At 42.5% G+C, this 24,075-nt stretch overlaps 1 protein-coding gene across 1 annotated transcript; it reads left to right on the plus strand.

The window, feature by feature from the left end:
- Window positions 1-19,945: 19,945 nt before the first annotated feature.
- On the plus strand, window positions 19,946-21,135 carry LOC141591366 (F-box protein CPR1-like). The gene has a single exon (XM_074411681.1). It carries the CDS (start codon window positions 20,015-20,017, stop codon window positions 21,125-21,127), a length of 1,113 nt encoding a protein of 370 aa, XP_074267782.1. The 5' UTR covers window positions 19,946-20,014; the 3' UTR covers window positions 21,128-21,135.
- Window positions 21,136-24,075: the final 2,940 nt, after the last annotated feature.

Consider the following 24,075-nt stretch of genomic DNA (forward strand, 5'->3'; position numbering starts at 1 on the left):
GATTATAAATACATTTTTCACGATTATCCGAGGTTCGACGAATGTTGGTTTATGGCATACCGGCACCCCCAATTGTCTTCCGTTGCTACTCAAATTTTACGTGGCCGCTTTACCTGACCCGAGGAACTTTCTGCGTGATTTCCAAGAATTTTGTTCCGGGACCCTGGAATCCCGAAAAACCGTGTATTATACACTTCAATTTCAGCCGTTCGGGAGCTCGTACCGGACCCTGTTTCTTTTTCTCTCGGTTTTTCTATCCCGCGTCGGAGGTCATTTCAGAAGTTAACCTATTCGATTTCAGCCTCAAATAACGAGAATTAATACATTTTTCACGATTATCCGATAGACGACGAATGCTGGTTTATGGCATACCGGCACCCCCAAATTTCTTCTGTTGCTTCTCAAATTTTGCGTGGCCGCTTTATCTGACCCGAGAAACTTTCTATGTGATTTCCGGAGAATTTCGTTCCGGGACCCTGAAATCACGAAAAACCGTTTATTATACACTAAAATTTCAGCCGTTCAGGAGGTCGGACCGGACCCTTTTTCTTTTTCTCCCGGTTTTTCTATCACACGTTCGAAGTCATTTCAGAATTTAACCTATTCGATTTCAGCCTCGTATAATAATTATTAATACATTTTTCACGATTATCCGATGTAGGACGAATGCTGGTTTATGGCATACCGGGACCCCCAAATGACTTCTGTTGCTGCTCAAATTTTGCGTGGCTGCTTTATCTAACCCAAGGAACTTTCTGTGTGATTTCCGGAGAATTTTTTTCCGGAACCCTGGAATCCCGAAAAACCGTGTATTATACACTTCAATTTCAGCCGTTCGGGAGGTCGTACCGGACCCTGTTTCTTTTTCTCCCGATTTTTCTATCACGCGTCCGAGGTCATTTCAGGAGTTAGCCTATTCAATTTCAGCCTCGGATAACGAGTATTAATACATTTTTCACGATTATCCGAGGTTCGGCGAATGCTGGTTTATGGCATACTGGCATCCCCAAATGTCGTCCGTTGCTACTCAAATTTTGCGTGGTCCCTTTGTCTGACCCGAGGAACATTCCGTGTGATTTCCGGAGAATTATAATCCGGGACCCTGAAATCCCGAAAAACATTGTATTATATACACTTCAATTTCAGCCGTTCGGGAGGTCGTACCGGACCCTGTTTCTTTTTCTCTCGGTTTTTCTATCACGCGTCGGAGGTCATTTCAGGAGTTAACCTATTCGATTTCAGCCTCAAATAACGAGTATTAATACATTTTTCACAATTATCCGAGATTCGGCGAATGCTGGTTTATGGCATACCGGCATCCCCAAATGTCTTCCGTTGCTACTCAAATTTTGCGTGGCCGCCTTATCTAACCTGAGAAACTTTCTGTGTGATTTCAGGAGAATTTTGTTCTGGAACCCAGGAATCCCGAAAAACCGTGTATTATACACTTCAATTTCAGCCGTTCGGGAGGACGTACCGGACCCTGTTTCTTTTTCTCCCGGTTTTTCAATCACGTGTTCGAGGTCATTTCAGGAGTTAACCTATTCGATTTCAGCCTCGGATAACGATTATAAATACATTTTTTCACGATTATACGATGTAAGACGAATGCTGGTTTATGGCATACCCACACTCCCAAATGTCTTCTGTTGCTACTCAAATTTTGCGTGGCTGCTTTATCTGACACGAGGAACCCCAGAATCCCGAAAAACCGTGTATTTATACACTTCAATTTTAGCCGTTCGGGAGGTCGTACCGGACCCTGTTTTTTTTTCTCTCGTTTTTCTATCACTTGTCCGAGGTCATTTCAGGAGTTAACCTATTCGATTTCAGCCTCGGATAACAAGTATTAATATATTTTTCACGATTATCCGAGGTTCGACGAATACTGGTTTATTGCATACCGGCACCCCCAAATGTCTTCCGTTGCTACTCAAATTTTGCGTGGCCGCTTTTTTTGACCCGGGGAAATTTCTGTGTGATTTCCGGAGAATTTTGTTCCGGGACCTTGCAATCCCGAAAAACCGTGTATTTACACTTCAATTTCAGCCGTTCGAGAGGTCGTACCGGACCCTGTTTCTTTTTCTCCCGGTTTTTCTATCACGCGTCCGAGGTTATTTCAGGAGTTAACCTATTCGATTTCAGCCTCGGATAACGATTATAAATACATTTTTCACGATTATCCGATGTAAGACGAATGCTGGTTTATGGCATACCCACACTCCCAAATGTCTTCTGTTGCTACTCAAATTTTGCGTGGTTGCTTTATCTGACCTGAGGAACTTTCTGTGTGATTTCCGGAGAATTTTTTTCCGGAACCCTGGAATCCCGAAAAACCGTGTATTATACACTTCAATTTTAGCCGTTCGGGAGGTCGTATCGGACCTTGTTTTTTTTCTCTCGGTTGTTATATCACGTGTTCGAGGTCATTTCAGAAGTTAACCTATTCGATTTCAGCCTCGGATAACGAGTATTAATATAATTTTCACGATTATCAAAGGTTCGGCGAATGCTGGTTTATGGCATACCGGCACCCCCAAATGTCTTCCGTTGCTACTCAAATTTTGCGTGGCCGCTTTATCTGACCTGAGGAACTTTCTGTGTGATTTCCAGAGAATTTTGTTCCGAGGCCTTGAAATCCTGAAAAACCGTGTATTATATACACTTCAATTTCAGCCGTTCGGGAGGTCGTACCGGACCCTGTTTCTTTTTCTCCCGGCTTTTCTATCACATGTCTGAGGTCATTTCAAGAGTTAACCAATTCGATTTCAGCCTCCGATAACGATTATAAATACATTTTTCACGATAATCCGAGGTTCGACGAATGTTGGTTTATGGCATACCGGCACCCCCAAATGTCTTCCGTTGCTACTCAAATTTTGCGTGGCCGCTTTATCTGACCCGAGGAACTTTCTGTGTGATTTCCGAGAATTTTGTTCCGGGACCCTGGAATCCCGAAAAACCGTGTATACACTTCACTTTTAGCCGTTCGGGAGGTCGTACCGGACCCTGTTTCTTTTTCTCTCGGTTTTTTTTATCACGTGTCCGAGGTCATTTCAGGAGTTAACCTATTCGGTTTCAGCCTCGGATAACGAGTATTAATACATTTTTCACGATTATCCGAGGTTCGGCGAATGCTGATTTATGGCATACCGGCACCCCCAAATGTCGTCCGTTGCTACTCAAATATTGCGTGGCCGCTTTGTCTGACCCAAGGAACATTCCGTCTGATTTCCGGAGAATTTTGATCCGGGACCCTGGAATCCCAAAAACCCGTGTATTATACACTTCAATTTGAGCCGTTCGGGAGGTCGTACTGGACCCTGTTTCTTTTTCTCCCGGTTTTTCTATCACGCGTCTGAGGTCATTTCAGGAGTTAACCTATTCGATTTCAGCCTGAGATAACGATTATAAATACATTTTTCACGATTATCCGATGTACGACGAATGCTGGTTTATGGCATACCGGCACCCCCAAATGTCTTCTGTTGCTGCTCAAATTTTGCGTGGCTGCTTTATCTAACCCAAGGAACTTTTTGTCTGATTTCCGGAGAATTTTGTTCCGGAACCCTGGAATCCCGAAAAACCGTGTATTATACACTTCAATTTCAGCCGTTCGGGAGGTCGTACCGAACCCTCTTTCTTTTTTTCCCGATTTTTTTATCACGCGTCCGAGGTCATTTCAGGAGTTAGCCCATTCAATTTCAGCCTCGGATAACAAGTGTTAGTACATTTTTCACGATTATCCGAGTTTCGGCGAATGCTGGTTTATGGCATACCGGCACCCCCAAATGTCGTCCGTTGCTACTAAAATTTTGCGTGGCCGCTTTATCTGACCTGAGGAACTTTCTGTGTGATTTCCGGAGAATTTTATTCCGGGACCTTGAAATCCCGAAAAACCGTGTATTATACACTTTAATTTCAGCCGTTCGGAGGTCGTACCGGACCCTGTTTCTTTTTCTCCCGGTTTTTCTATCACGTGTCCGAGGTCATTTTAAGAGTTAACCAATTCGATTTCAGCCTCCGATAACGATTATAAATACATTTTTCACGATTATCCGAGGTTCGACGAATGTTGGTTTATGGCATACCGGCACCCCCAAATGTCTTTCGTTGCTACTCAAATTTTGCGTGGCCGCTTTATCTGACCCGAGGAACTTTCTGCGTGATTTCCGAGATTTTTGTTCCGAGACCCTGGAATCCCGAAAAACCGTGTAATATACATTTCAATTTTAGCCGTTCGGAAGGTCGTACCGGACCCTGTTTCTTTTTCTCTCGGTTTTTTTATCACGTGTCCGAGGTCATTTCAGGAGTTCACCTATTCGGTTTCAGCCTCGGATAACGAGTATTAATACATTTTTCACGATTATCCGAGGTTCGGCGAATGCTGGTTTATGTCATACCGGCACCCCCATATGTCGTCCGTTGGCCCGTTGCTACTCAAATTTTGCGTGGCTGCTTTGTCTGACCGAAGGAACATTCCGTCTGATTTCCGGAGAGTTTTGATCCGGGACCCTGGAATCCCAAAAACCCGTGTATTATACACTTCAATTTCAGCCGTTCGGGAGGTCGTACTGGACCCTGTTTCTTTTTCTCCCGGTTTTTCTATCACGCGTCCTAGGTCATTTCAGGAGTTAACCTATTCGATTTCAGCCTCGGATAACGATTATAAATACATTTTTCACGATTATCCGATGTACGACGAATGCTGGTTTATGGCATACCGGCACCCCCAAATGTCTTCGTTCTTTGCTCAAATTTTGCGTGGCTACTTTAGCTGACCCAAGGAACTTTCTGTGTGATTTCCGGAGAATTTTGTTCCGGAACCCTGGAATCCCGAAAAACCGTGTATTATACACTTCAATTTCAGCCGTTTGGGAGGTCGTACCGAACCCTGTTTCTTTTTCTCCCGATTTTTCTATAACGCGTTCGAGGCTATTTCAGGAGTTAGCCCATTCAATTTCAGCCTCGGATAACAAGTGTTAATACATTTTTCACGATTATCCGAGGTTCGGCGAATGCTGGTTTATGGCATACCAGCACCCCCAAATGTCGTCCGTTGCTACTAAAATTTTGCGTGGCCGCTTTATCGACTGAGGAACTTTCGTGTGATTTTCGGAGAATTTTGTTAGGGAACTTGAAATCCCGAAAAACCGTGTATTATACACTTCAATTTCAGCCGTTCGGGAGGTCGTACCGGACCCTGTTTCTTTTTCTCCCGGTTTTTCTATCACGTGTCCGAGGTCATTTCAAGAGTTAACCAATTCGATTTCAGCCTCCAATAACGAATATAAATACATTTTTCACGATTATCCAAGTTTCGACGAATGTTGGTTTATGGCATACCGGCACCCCCAAATGTCTTCCGTTGCTACTCAAATTTTGACGTGGCCGCTTTATCTGACCCGAGGAACTTTCTGCGTGATTTTCGAGATTTTTGTTCCGGGACCCTGGAATCCCGAAAAACCGTGTATTATACACTTCACTTTTAGCCGTTCGGGAGGTAAACTAGGACCCTGTTTCTTTTTCTCTCGGTTTTTTTATCACGTGTCCGAGGTCATTTCAGGAGTTAACCTATTCGGTTTCAGCCTCGGATAACGAGTATTAATACATTTTTCACGATTATCCGAGGTTCGGCGAATGCTGGTTTATGGCATACCGGCACCCCCAAATGTCGTCCGTTGCTACTCAAATTTTGCGTGGCCGCTTTGTCTGACCCAAGGAACATTCCGTCTGATTTCCGGAGAATTTTGATCCGGGACCCTGGAATCCCAAAAACCCGTGTATTATACACTTCAATTTCAGCCGTTCGGGAGGTCGTACTGGACCCTGTTTCTTTTTCTCCCGGTTTTCTATCACGCGTCTGAGGTCATTTCAGGAGTTAACCTATTCGATTTCAGCCTCAGATAACGATTATAAATACATTTTTCACGATTATCCGATGTACGACGAATGCTGGTTTATGGCATACCGGCACCCCCAAATGTCTTCTGTTGCTGCTCAAATTTTGCGTGGCTGCTTTATCTAACCCAAGGAACTTTCTGTCTGATTTCCGGAGAATTTTGTTAGGAACCACGGAATCGAAAAACCGTGTATTATACACTTCAATTTCAGCCGTTCGGGAGGTCGTACCGAACCCTCTTTCTTTGTCTCCCAATTTTTTTATCACGCGTCCGAGGTCATTTCAGGAGTTAGCCCATTCAATTTCAGCCTCGGATAACAAGTGTTAGTACATTTTTCACGATTATCCGAGTTTCGGCGAATGCTGGTTTATGGCATACCGGCACCCCCAAATGTCGTCCGTTGCTACTAAAATTTTGCGTGGCCGCTTTATCTTACCTGAGGAACTTTCTGTGTGATTTCCGGAGAATTTTATTCCGGGACCTTGAAATCCCGAAAAACCGTGTATTATACACTTCAATTTGTAGTTGCTCGGGAGGTGGGACCCTGTTTCTTTTTCTCCCGGTTTTTCTATCACGTGTCCGAGATCATTTTAAGAGTTAACCAATTCGATTTCAGCCTCCGATAACGATTATAAATACATTTTTCACGATTATCCGAGGTTCGACGAATGTTGGTTTATGGCATACCGGCACCCCCAAATGTCTTCCGTTGCTACTCAAATTTTGACGTGGCCGCTTTATCTGACCCGAGGAACTTTCTGCGTGATTTTCGAGATTTTTGTTCCGGGACCCTGGAATCCCGAAAAACCGTGTATTATACACTTCACTTTTAGCCGTTCGGGAGGTAAACAGGACCTGTTTCTTTTCTCTCGGTTTTTTTATCACGTGTCCGAGGTCATTTCAGGAGTTAACCTATTCGGTTTCAGCCTCAGATAACGAGTATTAATACATTTTTCACGATTATCCGAGGTTCGGCGAATGCTGGTTTATGGCATACCGGCACCCCCAAATGTCGTCCGTTGCTACTCAAATTTTGCGTGGCCGCTTTTTTCGACCCAAAGAACATTTCGTCGATTTAGGAGAATTTTGATCCGGGACTCGAATCCCAAAACCCGTGTATTATACACTTCAATTTCGGCCGTTCGGAGGTCGATCTTTGGACCCTGTTTCTTTTTCTCCGGTTTTTTATCACGCGTCGAGGTCATTTCAGGAGTTAACCTATTCGATTTGAGCCTCGGATAACGAGTATTAATACATTTTTCACGATTATCCGATGTACGACGAATCTTTGGTTTATGGCATACCGGCACCCCAAATGTCTTGTTCTTTGCTCAAATTTTGCGTGGCTGCTTTAGTGACCCAAGGAACTTTCTGTCGATTTCCGGAGAATTTTGTTCAGGAACCCGGAATCCGAAAAACCGTGTATTATACACTTCAATTTCAGCCGTTCGGGAGGTCGTACCGAACCCTCTTTCTTTTTCTCCCGATTTTTTTATCACGCGTCCGAGGTCATTTCAGGAGTTAGCCCATTCAATTTCAGCCTCGGATAACAAGTGTTAGTACATTTTTCACGATTATCCGAGTTTCGGCGAATGCTGGTTTATGGCATACTGGCACCCCCAAAATGTCGTCTGTTGCTACTAAAATTTTGCGTGCCCGCTTTATCGACCGAGGAACTTTTCGTGTGATTTCGGAGAATTTTATTCGGGACCTTGAAATCCCGAAAAACCGTGTATTATACACTTCAATTTCAGCCGTTCGGGAGGTAAACAGGACCTGTTTCTTTTTCTCCGGTTTTTCTATCACGTGTCCGAGGTCATTTCAAGAGTTAACCAATTCGATTTCAGCCTCCAATAACGAATATAAATACATTTTTCACGACTATCCAAGTTTCGACGAATGTTGGTTTATGGCATACCGGCACCCCCAAATGTCTTCCGTTGCTACTCAAATTTTGACGTGGCCGCTTTATCTGACCCGAGGAACTTTCTGCGTGATTTTCGAGATTTTTGTTCCGGGACCCTGGAATCCCGAAAAACCGTGTATTATACACTTCACTTTTAGCCGTTCGGGAGGTCGTACCGGACCCTGTTTCTTTTTCTCTCGGTTTTTTATCACGCGTCCGAGGTCATTTCAGGAGTTAACCTATTCGGTTTCGGCCTCGGATAACGAGTATTAATACATTTTTCACGATTATCCAGGTTCGGCGAATCTTTGGTTTATGGCATACCGGCACCCCCAAATGTCGTCCGTTGCTACTCAAATTTTGCGTGGCCGCTTTGTCTGACCCAAGGAACATTCCGTCGATTTCGGAGAATTTTGATCGGACCACGGAATCCCAAAAACCGTGTATTATACACTTCAATTTCGTACCGTTCGGGAGGTCGTCTTTGGACCTGTTTCTTTTTCTCCCGGTTTTCTATCACGCGTCTGAGTTCATTTCAGGAGTTAACCTATTCGATTTCAGCCTCAGATAACGATTATAAATACATTTTTCACGATTATCCGATGTACGACGAATGCTGGTTTATGGCATACCGGCACCCCAAATGTCTTCTTGTTTCTTTGCTCAAATTTTGCGTGGTCGCTTTATCTAACCCAAGGAACTTTCTGTCTGATTTCCGGAGAATTTTGTTCCGGAACCCTGGAATCCCGAAAAACCGTGTATTATACACTTCAATTTCAGCCGTTCGGGAGGTCGTACCGAACCCTCTTTCTTTGTCTCCCGATTTTTTTATCACGCGTCCGAGGTCATTTCAGGAGTTAGCCCATTCAATTTCAGCCTCGGATAACAAGTGTTAGTACATTTTTCACGATTATCCGAGTTTCGGCGAATGCTGGTTTATGGCATACCGGCACCCCCAAATGTCGTCCGTTGCTACTAAAATTTTGCGTGGCCGCTTTATCTTACCTGAGGAACTTTCTGTGTGATTTCCGGAGAATTTTATTCCGGGACCTTGAAATCCCGAAAAACCGTGTATTATACACTTCAATTTCAGCCGTTCGGGAGGTCGTACCGGACCCTGTTTCTTTTTCTCCCGGTTTTTCTATCACGTGTCCGAGATCATTTTAAGAGTTAACCAATTCGATTTCAGCCTCCGATAACGATTATAAATACATTTTTCACGATTATCCGAGGTTCGACGAATGTTGGTTTATGGCATACCGGCACCCCCAAATGTCTTCCGTTGCTACTCAAATTTTGACGTGGCCGCTTTATCTGACCCGAGGAACTTTCTGCGTGATTTTCGAGATTTTTGTTCCGGGACCCTGGAATCCCGAAAAACCGTGTATTATACACTTCACTTTTAGCCGTTCGGGAGGTCGTACCGGACCCTGTTTCTTTTTCTCTCGGTTTTTTTATCACGTGTCCGAGGTCATTTCAGGAGTTAACCTATTCGGTTTCAGCCTCAGATAACGAGTATTAATACATTTTTCACGATTATCCGAGGTTCGGCGAATGCTGGTTTATGGCATACCGGCACCCCCAAATGTCGTCCGTTGCTACTCAAATTTTGCGTGGCCGCTTTTTCTGACCCAAGGAACATTTCGTCTGATTTCCGGAGAATTTTGATCCGGGACCCTGGAATCCCAAAAACCCGTGTATTATACACTTCAATTTCAGCCGTTCGGGAGGTCGTACTGGACCCTGTTTCTTTTTCTCCCGGTTTTTCTATCACGCGTCTGAGGTCATTTCAGGAGTTAACCTATTCGATTTCAGCCTCAGATAACGATTATAAATACATTTTTCACGATTATCCGATGTACGACGAATGCTGGTTTATGGCATACCGGCACCCCCAAATGTCTTCTGTTGCTGCTCAAATTTTGCGTGGCTGCTTTATCTAACCCAAGGAACTTTCTGTCGATTTAGGAGAATTTTGTTAGGAACCCCGGAATCCCGAAAAACCGTGTATTATACACTTCAATTTCAGCCGTTCGGGAGGTCGTACCGAACCCTCTTTCTTTTTCTCCCGATTTTTTTATCACGCGTCCGAGGTCATTTCAGGAGTTAGCCCATTCAATTTCAGCCTCGGATAACAAGTGTTAGTACATTTTTCACGATTATCCGAGTTTCGGCGAATGCTGGTTTATGGCATACCGGCACCCCCAAATGTCGTCTGTTGCTACTAAAATTTTGCGTGCCCGCTTTATCTGACCTGAGGAACTTTCTGTGTGATTTCCGGAGAATTTTATTCCGGGACCTTGAAATCCCGAAAAACCGTGTATTATACACTTCAATTTCAGCCGTTCGGGAGGTCGTACCGGACCCTGTTTCTTTTTCTCCCGGTTTTTCTATCACGTGTCCGAGGTCATTTCAAGAGTTAACCAATTCGATTTCAGCCTCCAATAACGAATATAAATACATTTTTCACGATTATCCAAGTTTCGACGAATGTTGGTTTATGGCATACCGGCACCCCCAAATGTCTTCCGTTGCTACTCAAATTTTGACGTGGCCGCTTTATCTGACCCGAGGAACTTTCTGCGTGATTTTCGAGATTTTTGTTCCGGGACCCTGGAATCCCGAAAAACCGTGTATTATACACTTCACTTTTAGCCGTTCGGGAGGTCGTACCGGACCCTGTTTCTTTTTCTCTCGGTTTTTTTATCACGTGTCCGAGGTCATTTCAGGAGTTAACCTATTCGGTTTCAGCCTCAGATAACGAGTATTAATACATTTTTCACGATTATCCGAGGTTCGGCGAATGCTGGTTTATGGCATACCGGCACCCCAAATGTCTTTCGTTGCTACTCAAATTTTGCGTGGCCGCTTTATCCGAGCCAAGGAACATTCCGTCGATTTCGGAGAATTTTGATCGGGACCCCGAATCCCAAAAACCCGTGTATTATACACTTCAATTTCAGCCGTTCGGGAGGTCGATCTTTGGACCCTGTTTCTTTTTCTCCGGTTTTCTATCACGCGTCGAGGTCATTTCAGGAGTTAACCTATTCGATTTCGACCTCGGATAACGATTATAAATACATTTTTCACGATTATCCGATGTACGACGAATCTTTGGTTTATGGCATACCGGCACCCCCAAATGTCTTCTTTTTGCTCAAATTTTGCGTGGTCGCTTTATCTAACCCAAGGAACTTTCATCGATTTCGGAGAATTTTGTTAGGAACCCGGAATCCCGAAAAACCGTGTATTATACACTTCAATTTCAGCCGTTCGGGAGGTCGTACCGAACCCTCTTTCTTTTTCTCCCGATTTTTTTATCACGCGTCCGAGGTCATTTCAGGAGTTAGCCCTTCAATTTCAGCCTCGGATAACAAGTGTTAGTACATTTTTCACGATTATCCGAGTTTCGGCGAATGCTGGTTTATGGCATACCGGCACCCCCAAATGTCGTCCGTTGCTACTAAAATTTTGCGTGGCCGCTTTATCTTACCTGAGGAACTTTCTGTGTGATTTCCGGAGAATTTTATTCCGGGACCTTGAAATCCCGAAAAACCGTGTATTATACACTTCAATTTCAACCGTTCGGGAGGTCGTCGCAGGACCCTGTTTCTTTTTCTCCGGTTTTTCTATCACGTGTCCGAGATCATTTTAAGAGTTAACCAATTCGATTTGACCTCCGATAACGATTATAAATACATTTTTCACGATTATCCGAGGTTCGACGAATGTTGGTTTATGGCATACCGGCACCCCCAAATGTCTTCCGTTGCTACTCAAATTTTGACGTGGCCGCTTTATCTAACCCGAGGAACTTTCTGCGTGATTTTCGAGATTTTTGTTCCGGGACCCTGGAATCCCGAAAAACCGTGTATTATACACTTCACTTTTAGCCGTTCGGGAGGTCGCATCGGACCTGTTTCTTTTTCTCTCGGTTTTTTATCACGTGTCCGAGGTCATTTCAGGAGTTAACCTATTCGGTTTCAGCCTCAGATAACGAGTATTAATACATTTTTCACGATTATCCGAGGTTCGGCGAATGCTGGTTTATGGCATACCGGCACCCCCAAATGTCGTCCGTTGCTACTCAAATTTTGCGTGGCCGCTTTTTCTGACCCAAGGAACATTTCGTCTGATTTCCGGAGAATTTTGATCCGGGACCCTGGAATCCCAAAAACCCGTGTATTATACACTTCAATTTCGGCCGTTCGGGAGGTAAATCTTGGACCTGTTTCTTTTTCTCCGGTTTTTCTATCACGCGTCGAGGTCATTTCAGGAGTTAACCTATTCGATTTGACCTCGGATAACGATTATAAATACATTTTTCACGATTATCCGATGTACGACGAATCTTTGGTTTATGGCATACCGGCACCCCAAATGTCTTCGTTCTTTGCTCAAATTTTGCGTGGCTGCTTTATCTAACCCAAGGAACTTTCTGTCTGATTTCCGGAGAATTTTGTTCCGGAACCTTGGAATCCCGAAAAACCGTGTATTATACACTTCAATTTCAGCCGTTCGGGAGGTCGTACCGAACCCTCTTTCTTTTTCTCCCGATTTTTTTATCACGCGTCCGAGGTCATTTCAGGAGTTAGCCCATTCAATTTCAGCCTCGGATAACAAGTGTTAGTACATTTTTCACGATTATCCGAGTTTCGGCGAATGCTGGTTTATGGCATACCGGCACCCCCAAATGTCGTCTGTTGCTACTAAAATTTTGCGTGCCCGCTTTATCTGACCTGAGGAACTTTCTGTGTGATTTCCGGAGAATTTTATTCCGGGACCTTGAAATCCCGAAAAACCGTGTATTATACACTTCAATTTCAGCCGTTCGGGAGGTCGTACCGGACCCTGTTTCTTTTTCTCTCGGTTTTTCTATCACGTCTCCGAGATCATTTTAAGAGTTAACCAATTCGATTTCAGCCTCCGATAACGATTATAAATACATTTTTCACGATTATCCGAGGTTCGACGAATGTTGGTTTATGGCATACCGGCACCCCCAAATGTCTTCCGTTGCTACTCAAATTTTGACGTGGCCGCTTTATCTGACCCGAGGAACTTTCTGCGTGATTTTCGAGATTTTTGTTCCGGGACCCTGGAATCCCGAAAATCGTGTATTATACACTTCACTTTTAGCCGTTCGGGAGGTCGTACCGGACCCTGTTTCTTTTTCTCTCGGTTTTTTTATCACGTGTCCGAGGTCATTTCAGGAGTTAACCTATTCGGTTTCAGCCTCAGATAACGAGTATTAATACATTTTTCACGATTATCCGAGGTTCGGCGAATGCTGGTTTATGGCATACCGGCACCCCCAAATGTCGTCCGTTGCTACTCAAATTTTGCGTGGCCGCTTTGTCTGACCCAAGGAACATTCCGTCTGATTTCCGGAGAATTTTGATCGGGACCACGGAATCCCAAAAACCCGTGTATTATACACTTCAATTTCAGCCGTTCGGGAGGTAAATTTGGACCCTGTTTCTTTTTCTCCCGGTTTTCTATCACGCGTCTGAGGTCATTTCAGGAGTTAACCTATTCGATTTCAGCCTCAGATAACGATTATAAATACATTTTTCACGATTATCCGATGTACGACGAATGCTGGTTTATGGCATACCGGCACCCCCAAATGTCTTCTCATTCTTTGCTCAAATTTTGCGTGGTCGCTTTATCTAACCCAAGGAACTTTCTGTCTGATTTCCGGAGAATTTTGTTCCGGAACCCTGGAATCTCGAAAAACCGTGTATTATACACTTCAATTTCAGCCGTTCGGGAGGTCGTACCGAACCCTCTTTCTTTTTCTCCCGATTTTTTTATCACGCGTCCGAGGTCATTTCAGGAGTTAGCCCATTCAATTTCAGCCTCGGATAACAAGTGTTAGTACATTTTTCACGATTATCCGAGTTTCGGCGAATGCTGGTTTATGGCATACCGGCACCCCCAAATGTCGTCCGTTGCTACTAAAATTTTGCGTGGCCGCTTTATCGACCGAGGAACTTTTGTGTGATTTCGGAGAATTTTATTCGGGACCTTGAAATCCCGAAAAACCGTGTATTATACACTTCAATTTCAGCCGTTCGGGAGGTCGTACCGGACCCTGTTTCTTTTTCTCCCGGTTTTTCTATCACGTGTCCGAGATCATTTTAAGAGTTAACCAATTCGATTTCAGCCTCCGATAACGATTATAAATACATTTTTCACGATTATCCGAGGTTCGACGAATGTTGGTTTATGGCATACCGGCACCCCAAATGTCTTCCGTTGCTACTCAAATTTTGCGTGGCCGCTTTATCTCACCCGAGGAACTTTTGCGTGATTTTCGAGATTTTTGTTAGGGACGGAATCCCGAAAAACCGTGTATTATACACTTCACTTTCAGCCGTTCGGGAGGTAAATCGGACCCTGTTTCTTTTTCTCTCGGTTTTTTTATCACGTGTCCGAGGTCATTTCAGGAGTTAACCTATTCGGTTTGACCTTAGATAACGAGTATTAATACATTTTTCACGATTATCCGAGGTTCGGCGAATGCTGGTTTATGGCATACCGGCACCCCCAAATGTCGTCCGTTGCTACTCAAATTTTGCGTGGCCGCTTTTTATGACCCAAGGAACATTCCGTCTGATTTCCGGAGAATTTTGATCCAGGGACCCGGAATCCCAAAACCCGTGTATTATACACTTCAATTTCACCGTTCGGGAGGTAAATCTTGGACCCTGTTTCTTTTTTCTCCGGTTTTTCTATCACGCGTCCGAGGTCATTTCAGGAGTTAACCTATTCGATTTCCGCCTCGGATAACGAGTATTAATACATTTTTCACGATTATCCGATGTACGACGAATGCTGGTTTATGGCATACCGGCACCCCCAAATGTCTTCTGTTGCTACTCAAATTTTGCGTGGCTGCTTTATCTAACCCAAGGAACTTTCTGTCTGATTTCCGGAGAATTTTGTTCCGGAACCCTGGCATCCCGAAAAACCGTGTATTATACACTTCAATTTCAGCCGTTCGGGAGGTCGTACCGAACCCTCTTTCTTTTTCTCCCGATTTTTTTATCACGCGTCCGAGGTCATTTCAGGAGTTAGCCCATTCAATTTCAGCCTCGGATAACAAGTATTAGTACATTTTTCACGATTATCCGAGTTTCGGCGAATGCTGGTTTATGGCATACCGGCACCCCCAAATGTCGTCCGTTGCTACTAAAATTTTGCGTGGCCGCTTTATCTGACCTGCGGAACTTTCTGTGTGATTTCCGGAGAATTTTATTTCGGGACCTTGAAATCCCGAAAAACCGTGTATTATACACTTCAATTTCAGCCGTTCGGGAGGTCGTACCGGACCCTGTTTCTTTTTCTCCCGGTTTTTCTATCACGTGTCCGAGGTCATTTTAAGAGTTAACCAATTCGATTTCAGCCTCCGATAACGATTATAAATACATTTTTCACGATTATCCGAGGTTCGACGAATGTTGGTTTATGGCATACCGGCACCCCCAAATGTCTTCCGTTGCTACTCAAATTTTGCGTGGCCGCTTTATCTGACCCGAGGAACTTTCTGCGTGATTTCCGAGATTTTTGTTCCGGGACCCTGGAATCCCGAAAAACCGTGTAATATACATTTCAATTTTAGCCGTTCGGAAGGTCGTACCGGACCCTGTTTCTTTTTCTCTCGGTTTTTTTATCACGTGTCCGAGGTCATTTCAGGAGTTCACCTATTCGGTTTCAGCCTCGGATAACGAGTATTAATACATTTTTCACGATTATCCGAGGTTCAGCGAATGCTGGTTTATGGCATACCGGCACCCCCATATGTCGTCCGTTGCTACTCAAATTTTGCGTGGCCGCTTTGTCTGACCCAAGGAACATTCCGTCTGATTTCCGAAGAGTTTTGATCCGGGACCCTGGAATCCCAAAAACCCGTGTATTATACACTTCAATTTCAGCCGTTCGGGAGGTCGTACTGGACCCTGTTTCTTTTTCTCCCGGTTTTTCTATCACGCGTCCTAGGTCATTTCAGGAGTTAACCTATTCGATTTCAGCCTCGGATAACGATTATAAATACATTTTTCACGATTATCCGATGTACGACGAATGCTGGTTTATGGCATACCGGCACCCCCAAATGTCTTCTGTTGCTGCTCAAATTTTGCGTGGCTACTTTATCTGACCCAAGGAACTTTCTGTGTGATTTCCGGAGAATTTTGTTCCGGAACCCTGGAATCCCGAAAAACCGTGTATTATACACTTCAATTTCAGCCGTTCGGGAGGTCGTACCGAACCCTGTTTCTTTTTCTCCCGATTTTTCTATCACGCATTCGAGGCTATTTCAGGAGTTAGCCCATTCAATTTCAGCCTCGGATAACAAGTGTTAATACATTTTTCACGATTATCCGAGGTTCGGCGAATGCTGGTTTATGGCATACCAGCACCCCCAAATGTCGTCCGTTGCTACTAAAATTTTGCGTGGCCGCTTTATCTGACCTGAGGAACTTTCTGTGTGATTTCCGGAGAATTTTGTTCCGGAAACTTGAAATCCCGAAAAACCGTGTATTATACACTTCAATTTCAGCCGTTCGGGAGGTCGTACCGGACCCTGTTTCTTTTTCTCCCGGTTTTTCTATCACGTGTCCGAGGTCATTTCAAGAGTTAACCAATTCGATTTCAGCCTCCAATAACGATTATAAATACATTTTTCACGATTAACCAAGTTTCGACGAATGTTGGTTTATGGCATACCGGCACCCCCAAATGTCTTCCGTTGCTACTCAAATTTTGACGTGGCCGCTTTATCTGACCCGAGGAACTTTCTGCGTGATTTTCGAGATTTTTGTTCCGGGACCCTGGAATCCCGAAAAACCGTGTATTACACTTCACTTTTAGCCGTTCGGGAGGTCGTACCGGACCCTGTTTCTTTTTCTCTCGGTTTTTTTATCACGTGTCCGAGGTCATTTCAGGAGTTAACGTATTCGGTTTTCGGCCTCGGATAACGAGTATTAATACATTTTTCACGATTATCCGAGATTCGGCGAATCTTTGGTTTATGGCATACCGGCACCCCCAAATGTCGTCCGTTGCTACTCAAATTTTGCGTGGCCGCTTTGTATCGACCCAAGGAACATTCCGTCTCGATTTAGGAGAATTTTGATCCGGGACCCCGGAATCCCAAAACCCGTGTATTATACACTTCAATTTGCCGTTCGGGAGGTCGATCTTGGACCCTGTTTCTTTTTCTCCCGGTTTTTCTATCACGCGTCCGAGGTCATTTCAGGAGTTAACCTATTCGATTTCACCTCGGATAACGATTATAAATACATTTTTCACGATTATCCGATGTACGACGAATCTTTGGTTTATGGCATACCGCACCCCAAATGTCTTCTGTTTTTGCTCAAATTTTGCGTGGTCGCTTTATCTAACCCAAGGAACTTTCTGTCGATTTCCGGAGAATTTTGTTCCGGAACCCTGGAATCCCGAAAAACTGTGTATTATACACTTCAATTTCAGCCGTTCGGGAGGTCGTACCGAACCCTCTTTCTTTTTCTCCCGATTTTTTTATCACGCGTCCGAGGTCATTTCAGGAGTTAGCCCATTCAATTTCAGCCTCGGATAACAAGTGTTAGTACATTTTTCACGATTATCCGAGTTTCGGCGAATGCTGGTTTATGGCATACCGGCACCCCCAAATGTCGTCCGTTGCTACTAAAATTTTGCGTGCCCGCTTTATCTGACCCGAGAAACATTTTGTGTGATTTCCAGAGAATTTTGATCCGGGACCCTGGAATCCCGAAAAACCGTGTATTATACACTTCAATTTCAGCCGTTCGGGAGGTCGTACCGGACCCTGTATCTTTTTCTCCTGGTTTTTCTATCAGACGTCCGAGGTCATTTCAGGAGTTAACCTATTCGATTTCAGCCTCGAATAACGGGTATTAATACATTTTTCACGATTATCCGAGGGTTGGCGAATGCTGGTTTATGGCATACCGGCACCCCCAAATGTCTTCCGTTGCTACTCAAATTTTCCGTGGCCGCTCTGTCTGATCCAAGGAACATTCCGTCTGATTTCCGGAGAATTTTGATCCGGGACCCTGGAATCCCAAAAACCCCTGTATTATACACTTCAATTTGTAGTTCGGGAGGTAAATCTTTGGACCCTGTTTCTTTTTCTCCCGGTTTTTCTATCACGCGTCTGAGGTCATTTCAGGAGTTAACCTATTCGATTTCAGCCTCGGATAACGATTATAAATACATTTTTCACGATTATCCGATGTACGACGAATGCTGGTTTATGGCATACCGATTTTTTTTTTTCGGGAGGTCGTATTGGACCACGTTTCTTTTTCTCCCGATTTTTAAACCACGTGTCCGAGGTCATTTGTGGAGTTACCTAATTCGATTTCAGGTCCAAACAACGAGAATTATTCCATTTTTCACGATTATCCAAGGTTCGACGAATGCTGGTTTATCGCATACCAGCACCCCCAAATTTCCACCGTTTCTCCTCAAATTTTGTGTGGTCGCTTTATCTGATATGAGGATCCTTCTGTGTGATATTCGAAGACTTTTGTTCCGGGACTCTGAAATCCCGAAAACCGTGTATTATACACTTTAGTTTGAGCCGTTCGGGAGGTCGTACTGGACCACGTTTCTTTTTCTCACGAATTTTTAACCACGTGTCCGAGGTCATTTCACGAGTTACCTTATTCGATTTCAGGTCCAAATAACGAGTATTAATCTATTTTTCAATATTGTCCATGGTTCGAAAAATGTTGGTTTATGGTATATATCGGCACCCCCTAATGTCCTCCACTGCTCCTTAAATTTAGTGTGGCCACTTTATTTGATCCGAGGAACGTTCTGTGTGATTTCCGGAGAATTTTTTTTCCGGGACTCTGGAATCCCGAAAATCGTGTCTTATACACTTCAATTTGAGCCGTTTGGAAGGTCGTAACGGACCACGTTTTTTTTCTCCCGGATTTTCAATCACCTATTCGAGGTTATTTCTGGGGTTACCCAATTCGATTTCAGGTCCAAATAACGAGTATTAATCCATTTTTCACGATTATCCGATGTTCATTGAATGCTGGTTAATTGCATATCGGCACCCCCAAATATCTTTCGTTGCTCCTCAAAATTTGTGTGGCCGGTTTACCTTATCTAGGGATCATTCTGTGTGATTTTCGGAGAATTTTGTTCTGTGACTCTGAAATCCCGAAAACCGTGTATTTATATACACTTCAATTTGATCCGTTCGAGAGGTCGTGTCTGGGGTAGCTTCAGGAGTTACATTATTCATTTTCATCTCCAAATAAATAAGATTAAATGATTTTTAACGAGTATCTGATTTCCGTCTCTCACTTAATTATCAGACACCGACAACCTCAAATGTCATCCGTTATTTCTTAAAATTTGGGAGACCGCTTTAACTAACCCTATAAACCGTCTGTGCGATTTACAGAAATAAATAAGATTAAATGATTTTTAACGAGGCCATATCAGGCATGTTAATTGTAATAACGGGTATTTCTAATAATTTTATGATTATCCGACAATTTCATTAATGTAATAATAGTTCATGAAACATTATCACGTTTTTATTTTGTTTATTGTAAAGCGATGTAAATTTATTATTTAGATGAATAATTAATTGTATATAAATTAATAAAGTTGAAATTAGTAGTTTTCATGTATTATTAGTAGTATAATAGTAATAAATGAATTTTTGTCGAGATTTTAGTGAAAAATAAAAATCGGGATTAAATTTCACTTTTTGTTTAAGTTAATTGAGGGGCTTCATTGCAACTGTTGAAATTTAAGGGGGCTACTCGATTCCGGTCTAGTTTCTAGTCCAACACTTTTAGTGATTCCGGTTCCGGTCTGATCCTAATCGGTGTGCAGCCCTATTTGGTAGGACTTCACCTTAGACGAATATCTCTAGCGAATCCCAAAATACATTAGGGTAAATTTTATCTAGGATATATATTCTATGGTGTAACCTCGAGTTTATTTACCCTAATTTGCAAACAAGTAGCATGCATCTTCCAGAGGATCTTATTATAGAGATCTTATCATGGCTGCCTGACAAAATTAAAAATTAATGTCGTCTCGATTTAATAAATAATACATTATATACCATGCGCGGATCTATACTAGTTCATAATTAAACCCTAATTTGACAGGTTTCCTTTAGAATTATAGTTTTGCAAGTATGAAGCAAACAAGAAGTAATCGGTCTCTTCCAGAGGAGATTATCATGGAGATCCTATCATGGCTGCCGGTTAAGACTCTTCTACGCTTTAAGTCCGCTTCCAAGTCATTGCTCAACCTGATTATCAGTTCCAGGTTTGTCAAACTCCATCTACGTCGATCCCGTAACCGAAACTCCAACATAATTCTCCTCCGTTTGGGTAAGTCCTTCCTCGCTTCTTTTGATGTTGACCACCCTGAACGTCCCATTGTTCAACTTGATATACATCTAGACGCCATCAAGCTTCTTGAGCCATTACATAGCTGTAACGAACTTCGTATCCCGAGAATTATAGGTATATGCAATGGAGTGATCTGTTTTAGGACAACAGAAAATATTACTCTGTACAACCCTGCCACCCGGGTCTATAGACAAGTACCAAGACGGCTATCTCACGCATGGCGCCGTGATGAGCTAATTGTGTACGATTGCGTTAGTGACGATTTTAAGATTTTCAGTATTATACAGTACGCTAAGGAAACAGAGCTGAAGGATTCCGAAATTTATTTGCACAAACTGAAAAATAATTCATGGTCGAAGATTGAGTGTCCACCTCGCCTTTTTCATAGTGAACTATCTAGCAGTAATATTGCTAATAACTCTTTATATTGGATTACTTTTAATTACGACTCAAAAAACGAAATGCTTATGCGTTTTGATGTATCGAGTCACAGGTTTGAAGAGATACCATTACCTATACAAATTATACGTTTTCGGAGTTGGATTATAGGAATGGGGGTTTTAAAGGGACGTCTACATATGATGATGTTTGAAAACGGTTTTAATATATGGATACTAAAGGACGACAATTGTTGGACTCGAGTGTTCTACTGCTCCGATTGGGAATATAAGCTATCTTCTCATTCGTTGAAAGGGTTTTCCCCCTCGCTTTACGGTTATTCAAAAGATGGACGCAAAATTATCATAGGGCCTGAGCGCCTGCAAAAGTTTAAGAAAGTCATTTGCTGTGATCTCGAGTCTCAAACTATCAGCGTGGTTCAAGTACTTGGTTTGCCGGAAGGCGGTACCTTCACAGCAGTACCATGGGCGGAATCCCTTGTTCCGCTTTCATAGTAACTTAATTACTCGAGCGCTCTTCCATTTTTTTTTTTTTTTTGAGTCTTAACAGACCTACCTTTACTTGATATTATCGGTTAGACCTATCTATGGTCTTTACTAAACCGTCACAGCAATACCTTGGGCGGAATCCCTTGTTTCGCTTGCTTAGTAACTTAATTACTCGAGCTCTCTTCTTTTTTCTTTGAGTCTTAAGAGACCTACCTTTACTTGATATTATCGGTTAGACATATCTGTAGGCACTGAAAATTTATTAAAGTGCCGAATTTTGCGATACAAAATTTGCTGTTGTTGTCAAGCGGGATAAGTTCAATTAGTCGTGCTGCTCTCCTTCGCCTTAAACTGGGACGTTTTTGTTTCCTGATCGACATAGTAAAATACTCCCTCTGTCCCGGTCAATTGTTGTCCTTTCGTTTTGGCACAAAGACCAAAGAATGAGGAAAAGGCCAATAACTAAATGACAAGTGGAACAAATTGAATGAGAATGATCAAATTGCTCATCAAGTTCATTCTTAAAATAGAAAGGACAACAAATGACTGAGACACCCAAATATGGAAAAGGACAACAAATGACCGGGACAGAGGGAGTATAAGCCTGTGTTTATTTTTACGATAATGCAAAGGCCTGACTCCCAAACCCCTCCCAAACCCATACCTCACTTGTTCGTGCCACATTGAAGCCGATTTGTCTCGCTAGATAGTCTTAATTTGATCGTTCTACATATGCTCTCTGTGGACATTCGGTTCAGGTAGCATCAGATATAAAACAAGAAAAACGAAGTTCTAAAATAAATCGATAATAAGCCTGAAAATCCGAAACATAAATTGTTCTATAGCAGCATTTTTAGTAAAAGACTAGCCCAATAGTACAAAGCCCAACTAAATAAGATTAAAGCCCAATAGTACAACCCAATACTAGACTCAAAATATTAAAGCCCATATGGAGACATACCATTGCTGATCAAGCCTAAATGGAGGCGATTTTATAAGGAGTAACCAATTAGCTAGCGCGTCCCGATGACTCGATGAGCCGTAAGATCACCCTGGCGAGGGTGTGAGTGCTCCGGCGTGAGCACGGGAAAGGAGCCCCAACGGGGGCGTTATGCCTCAACGTACGCATTAGACTCCGACGTGTCTCATTGTTTGAGCTGGACTGGTATCGGCAATCATAGTGTGACTATGGTGGATCATGGATGGCTCAGTTGACTGGAAGTTGCTCGAATGCTCGTAGATCCGATTGTCCAAGTCAAGGTGAAAATTGTTAAAATATAACTCGTTCGAAGTGTTTTCAGTTTAGATATGTGAGAGTGAGATTTATAGATGGAGCAAAAAATAAACTAAGCGAAAGACAAAGAAGAACTCTAGGAGACGGACAATGCATGCGTGGCGAGTCTCCTTATTCACAAACAGTAGTGCCAACATGGATTTGGAATCGTTGTATTTCCTAATTAGTTTAGGTATCTAGTTTTAGGTGGAATAATATTATATAATGGTCCGATTATATTCTAGATTAATTAAGAGAGAAAGACAAATTTGAAATATTTGTAATTTGTAATTCTCTCCCTACTTCCCTTGAATAGCTATCATATTGATTATTGAACCACCTAAATTCTTGTACAGTGTCCTTTATTTTGCTATTGTTTTTGTAATAATTGACTGGGACGGAGGAGTAATTCATAATTAAACAATAATTTAACAGGTTTCCTTTACAATTATTATAAAGATGAAGCAAACAAGAAGTAATATGTCTTTTCCAGAGGAGATTATAGAGGAGATCTTATCATGGCTTCCTGTTAAGACTCTTCTACGCTTTAAGTCCGCTTCCAAGTCATTCCTCAACCTGATTATCCATCCCGAGTTTGTCAAACTCCATCTACGTCGATCCCCACTAGTCCAAAACTCTAGCAAACTTCTACTCTATTCCGGTAAGCCCTTCTTCGCTTGTTTTGATGTCGACCACCCTCAACGTCCCCTTGTTAAACTTGATATACATCCCGACGTCATCAACCTTCTTGAGCCATTTTTCTATGATAACCGTAGTAAACTTCGTATCCTCGAGATTATAGGTATATCCAATGGAGTTGTCTGTTTTAGGACAGAAAAAGAGTTCTTGCTGTACAACCCTGCCACCCGGGGCTATAAACTAGTACCAAGACTTCTACTGTCTCACGCAATACGCTATGACGATTTAATTGCGTATGATTGCGTTAGTGACGATTTTAGGATTAGTTTGGAACTTTTAGAATTATTTATCATGTCTCACGCAATACTGTCTCACGCAATACGTTGTCACTCTCTGGTTGGTTGTTCAATTTTTTTTTTTTTTTTTGCTTTTCTTTTTATTATGTAGAATTAGTTTGGAACTTTTAGAATTATTTATTTTCATGTTTTTTTTATCTTATGTATGCGCTTTTTTTTTTAATTATATTTGCGGGTTTTTTTGTTGTCAATAAAATCGCCTTTTCAATTTTTAAATTTTAACAATGTTATTTAATAATTTTTTTCCAGTAGTGTATCCCATTAAATTAATATTTAACATATTGGACTACTTTTATTTTATGAAAAATACAAAAATAACTTGTATATATTTAGTTAGTAAATAATGATGGAAAAAGTAAGAGAGAGGTTTTAGTGAGGTAGAGAATGTGGGAAATGATAAAAGTGAAAAATAATTGAATTAATTGACCCAGGTCGTGACCTTCTGCTTGGGAGGGTGAAATGAGTCAAGTTAATAAGGGGTGATTAAGAGTAAAAATTCTGATTGACCCGATTAAGTCGATCTTTTGCTTGGGATGGTCTCAGTATTATCCAATACTTTGGGGAAAGAGGCAGAGGGGGGACTGATTCCGAATTTTATTTGTACAAACTGAAAGATAATTCATGGTCGAGGATTGAGACCCCAACTCGCAGTTTTCATGGTGAACTATATTACAGTAATATTAGTA

The sequence above is a fragment of the Silene latifolia genome, chromosome 7 (assembly GCF_048544455.1).
Source record: "Silene latifolia isolate original U9 population chromosome 7, ASM4854445v1, whole genome shotgun sequence".
Classification (NCBI taxonomy): domain Eukaryota; kingdom Viridiplantae; phylum Streptophyta; class Magnoliopsida; order Caryophyllales; family Caryophyllaceae; genus Silene; species Silene latifolia.

What these genes read in the sequence shown, in the direction of transcription:
- LOC141591366 (XM_074411681.1), top strand. Translation starts at nt 20,015, where the DNA reads ATGAAGCAAACAAGAAGTAATCGGTCTCTTCCAGAGGAGATTATCATG.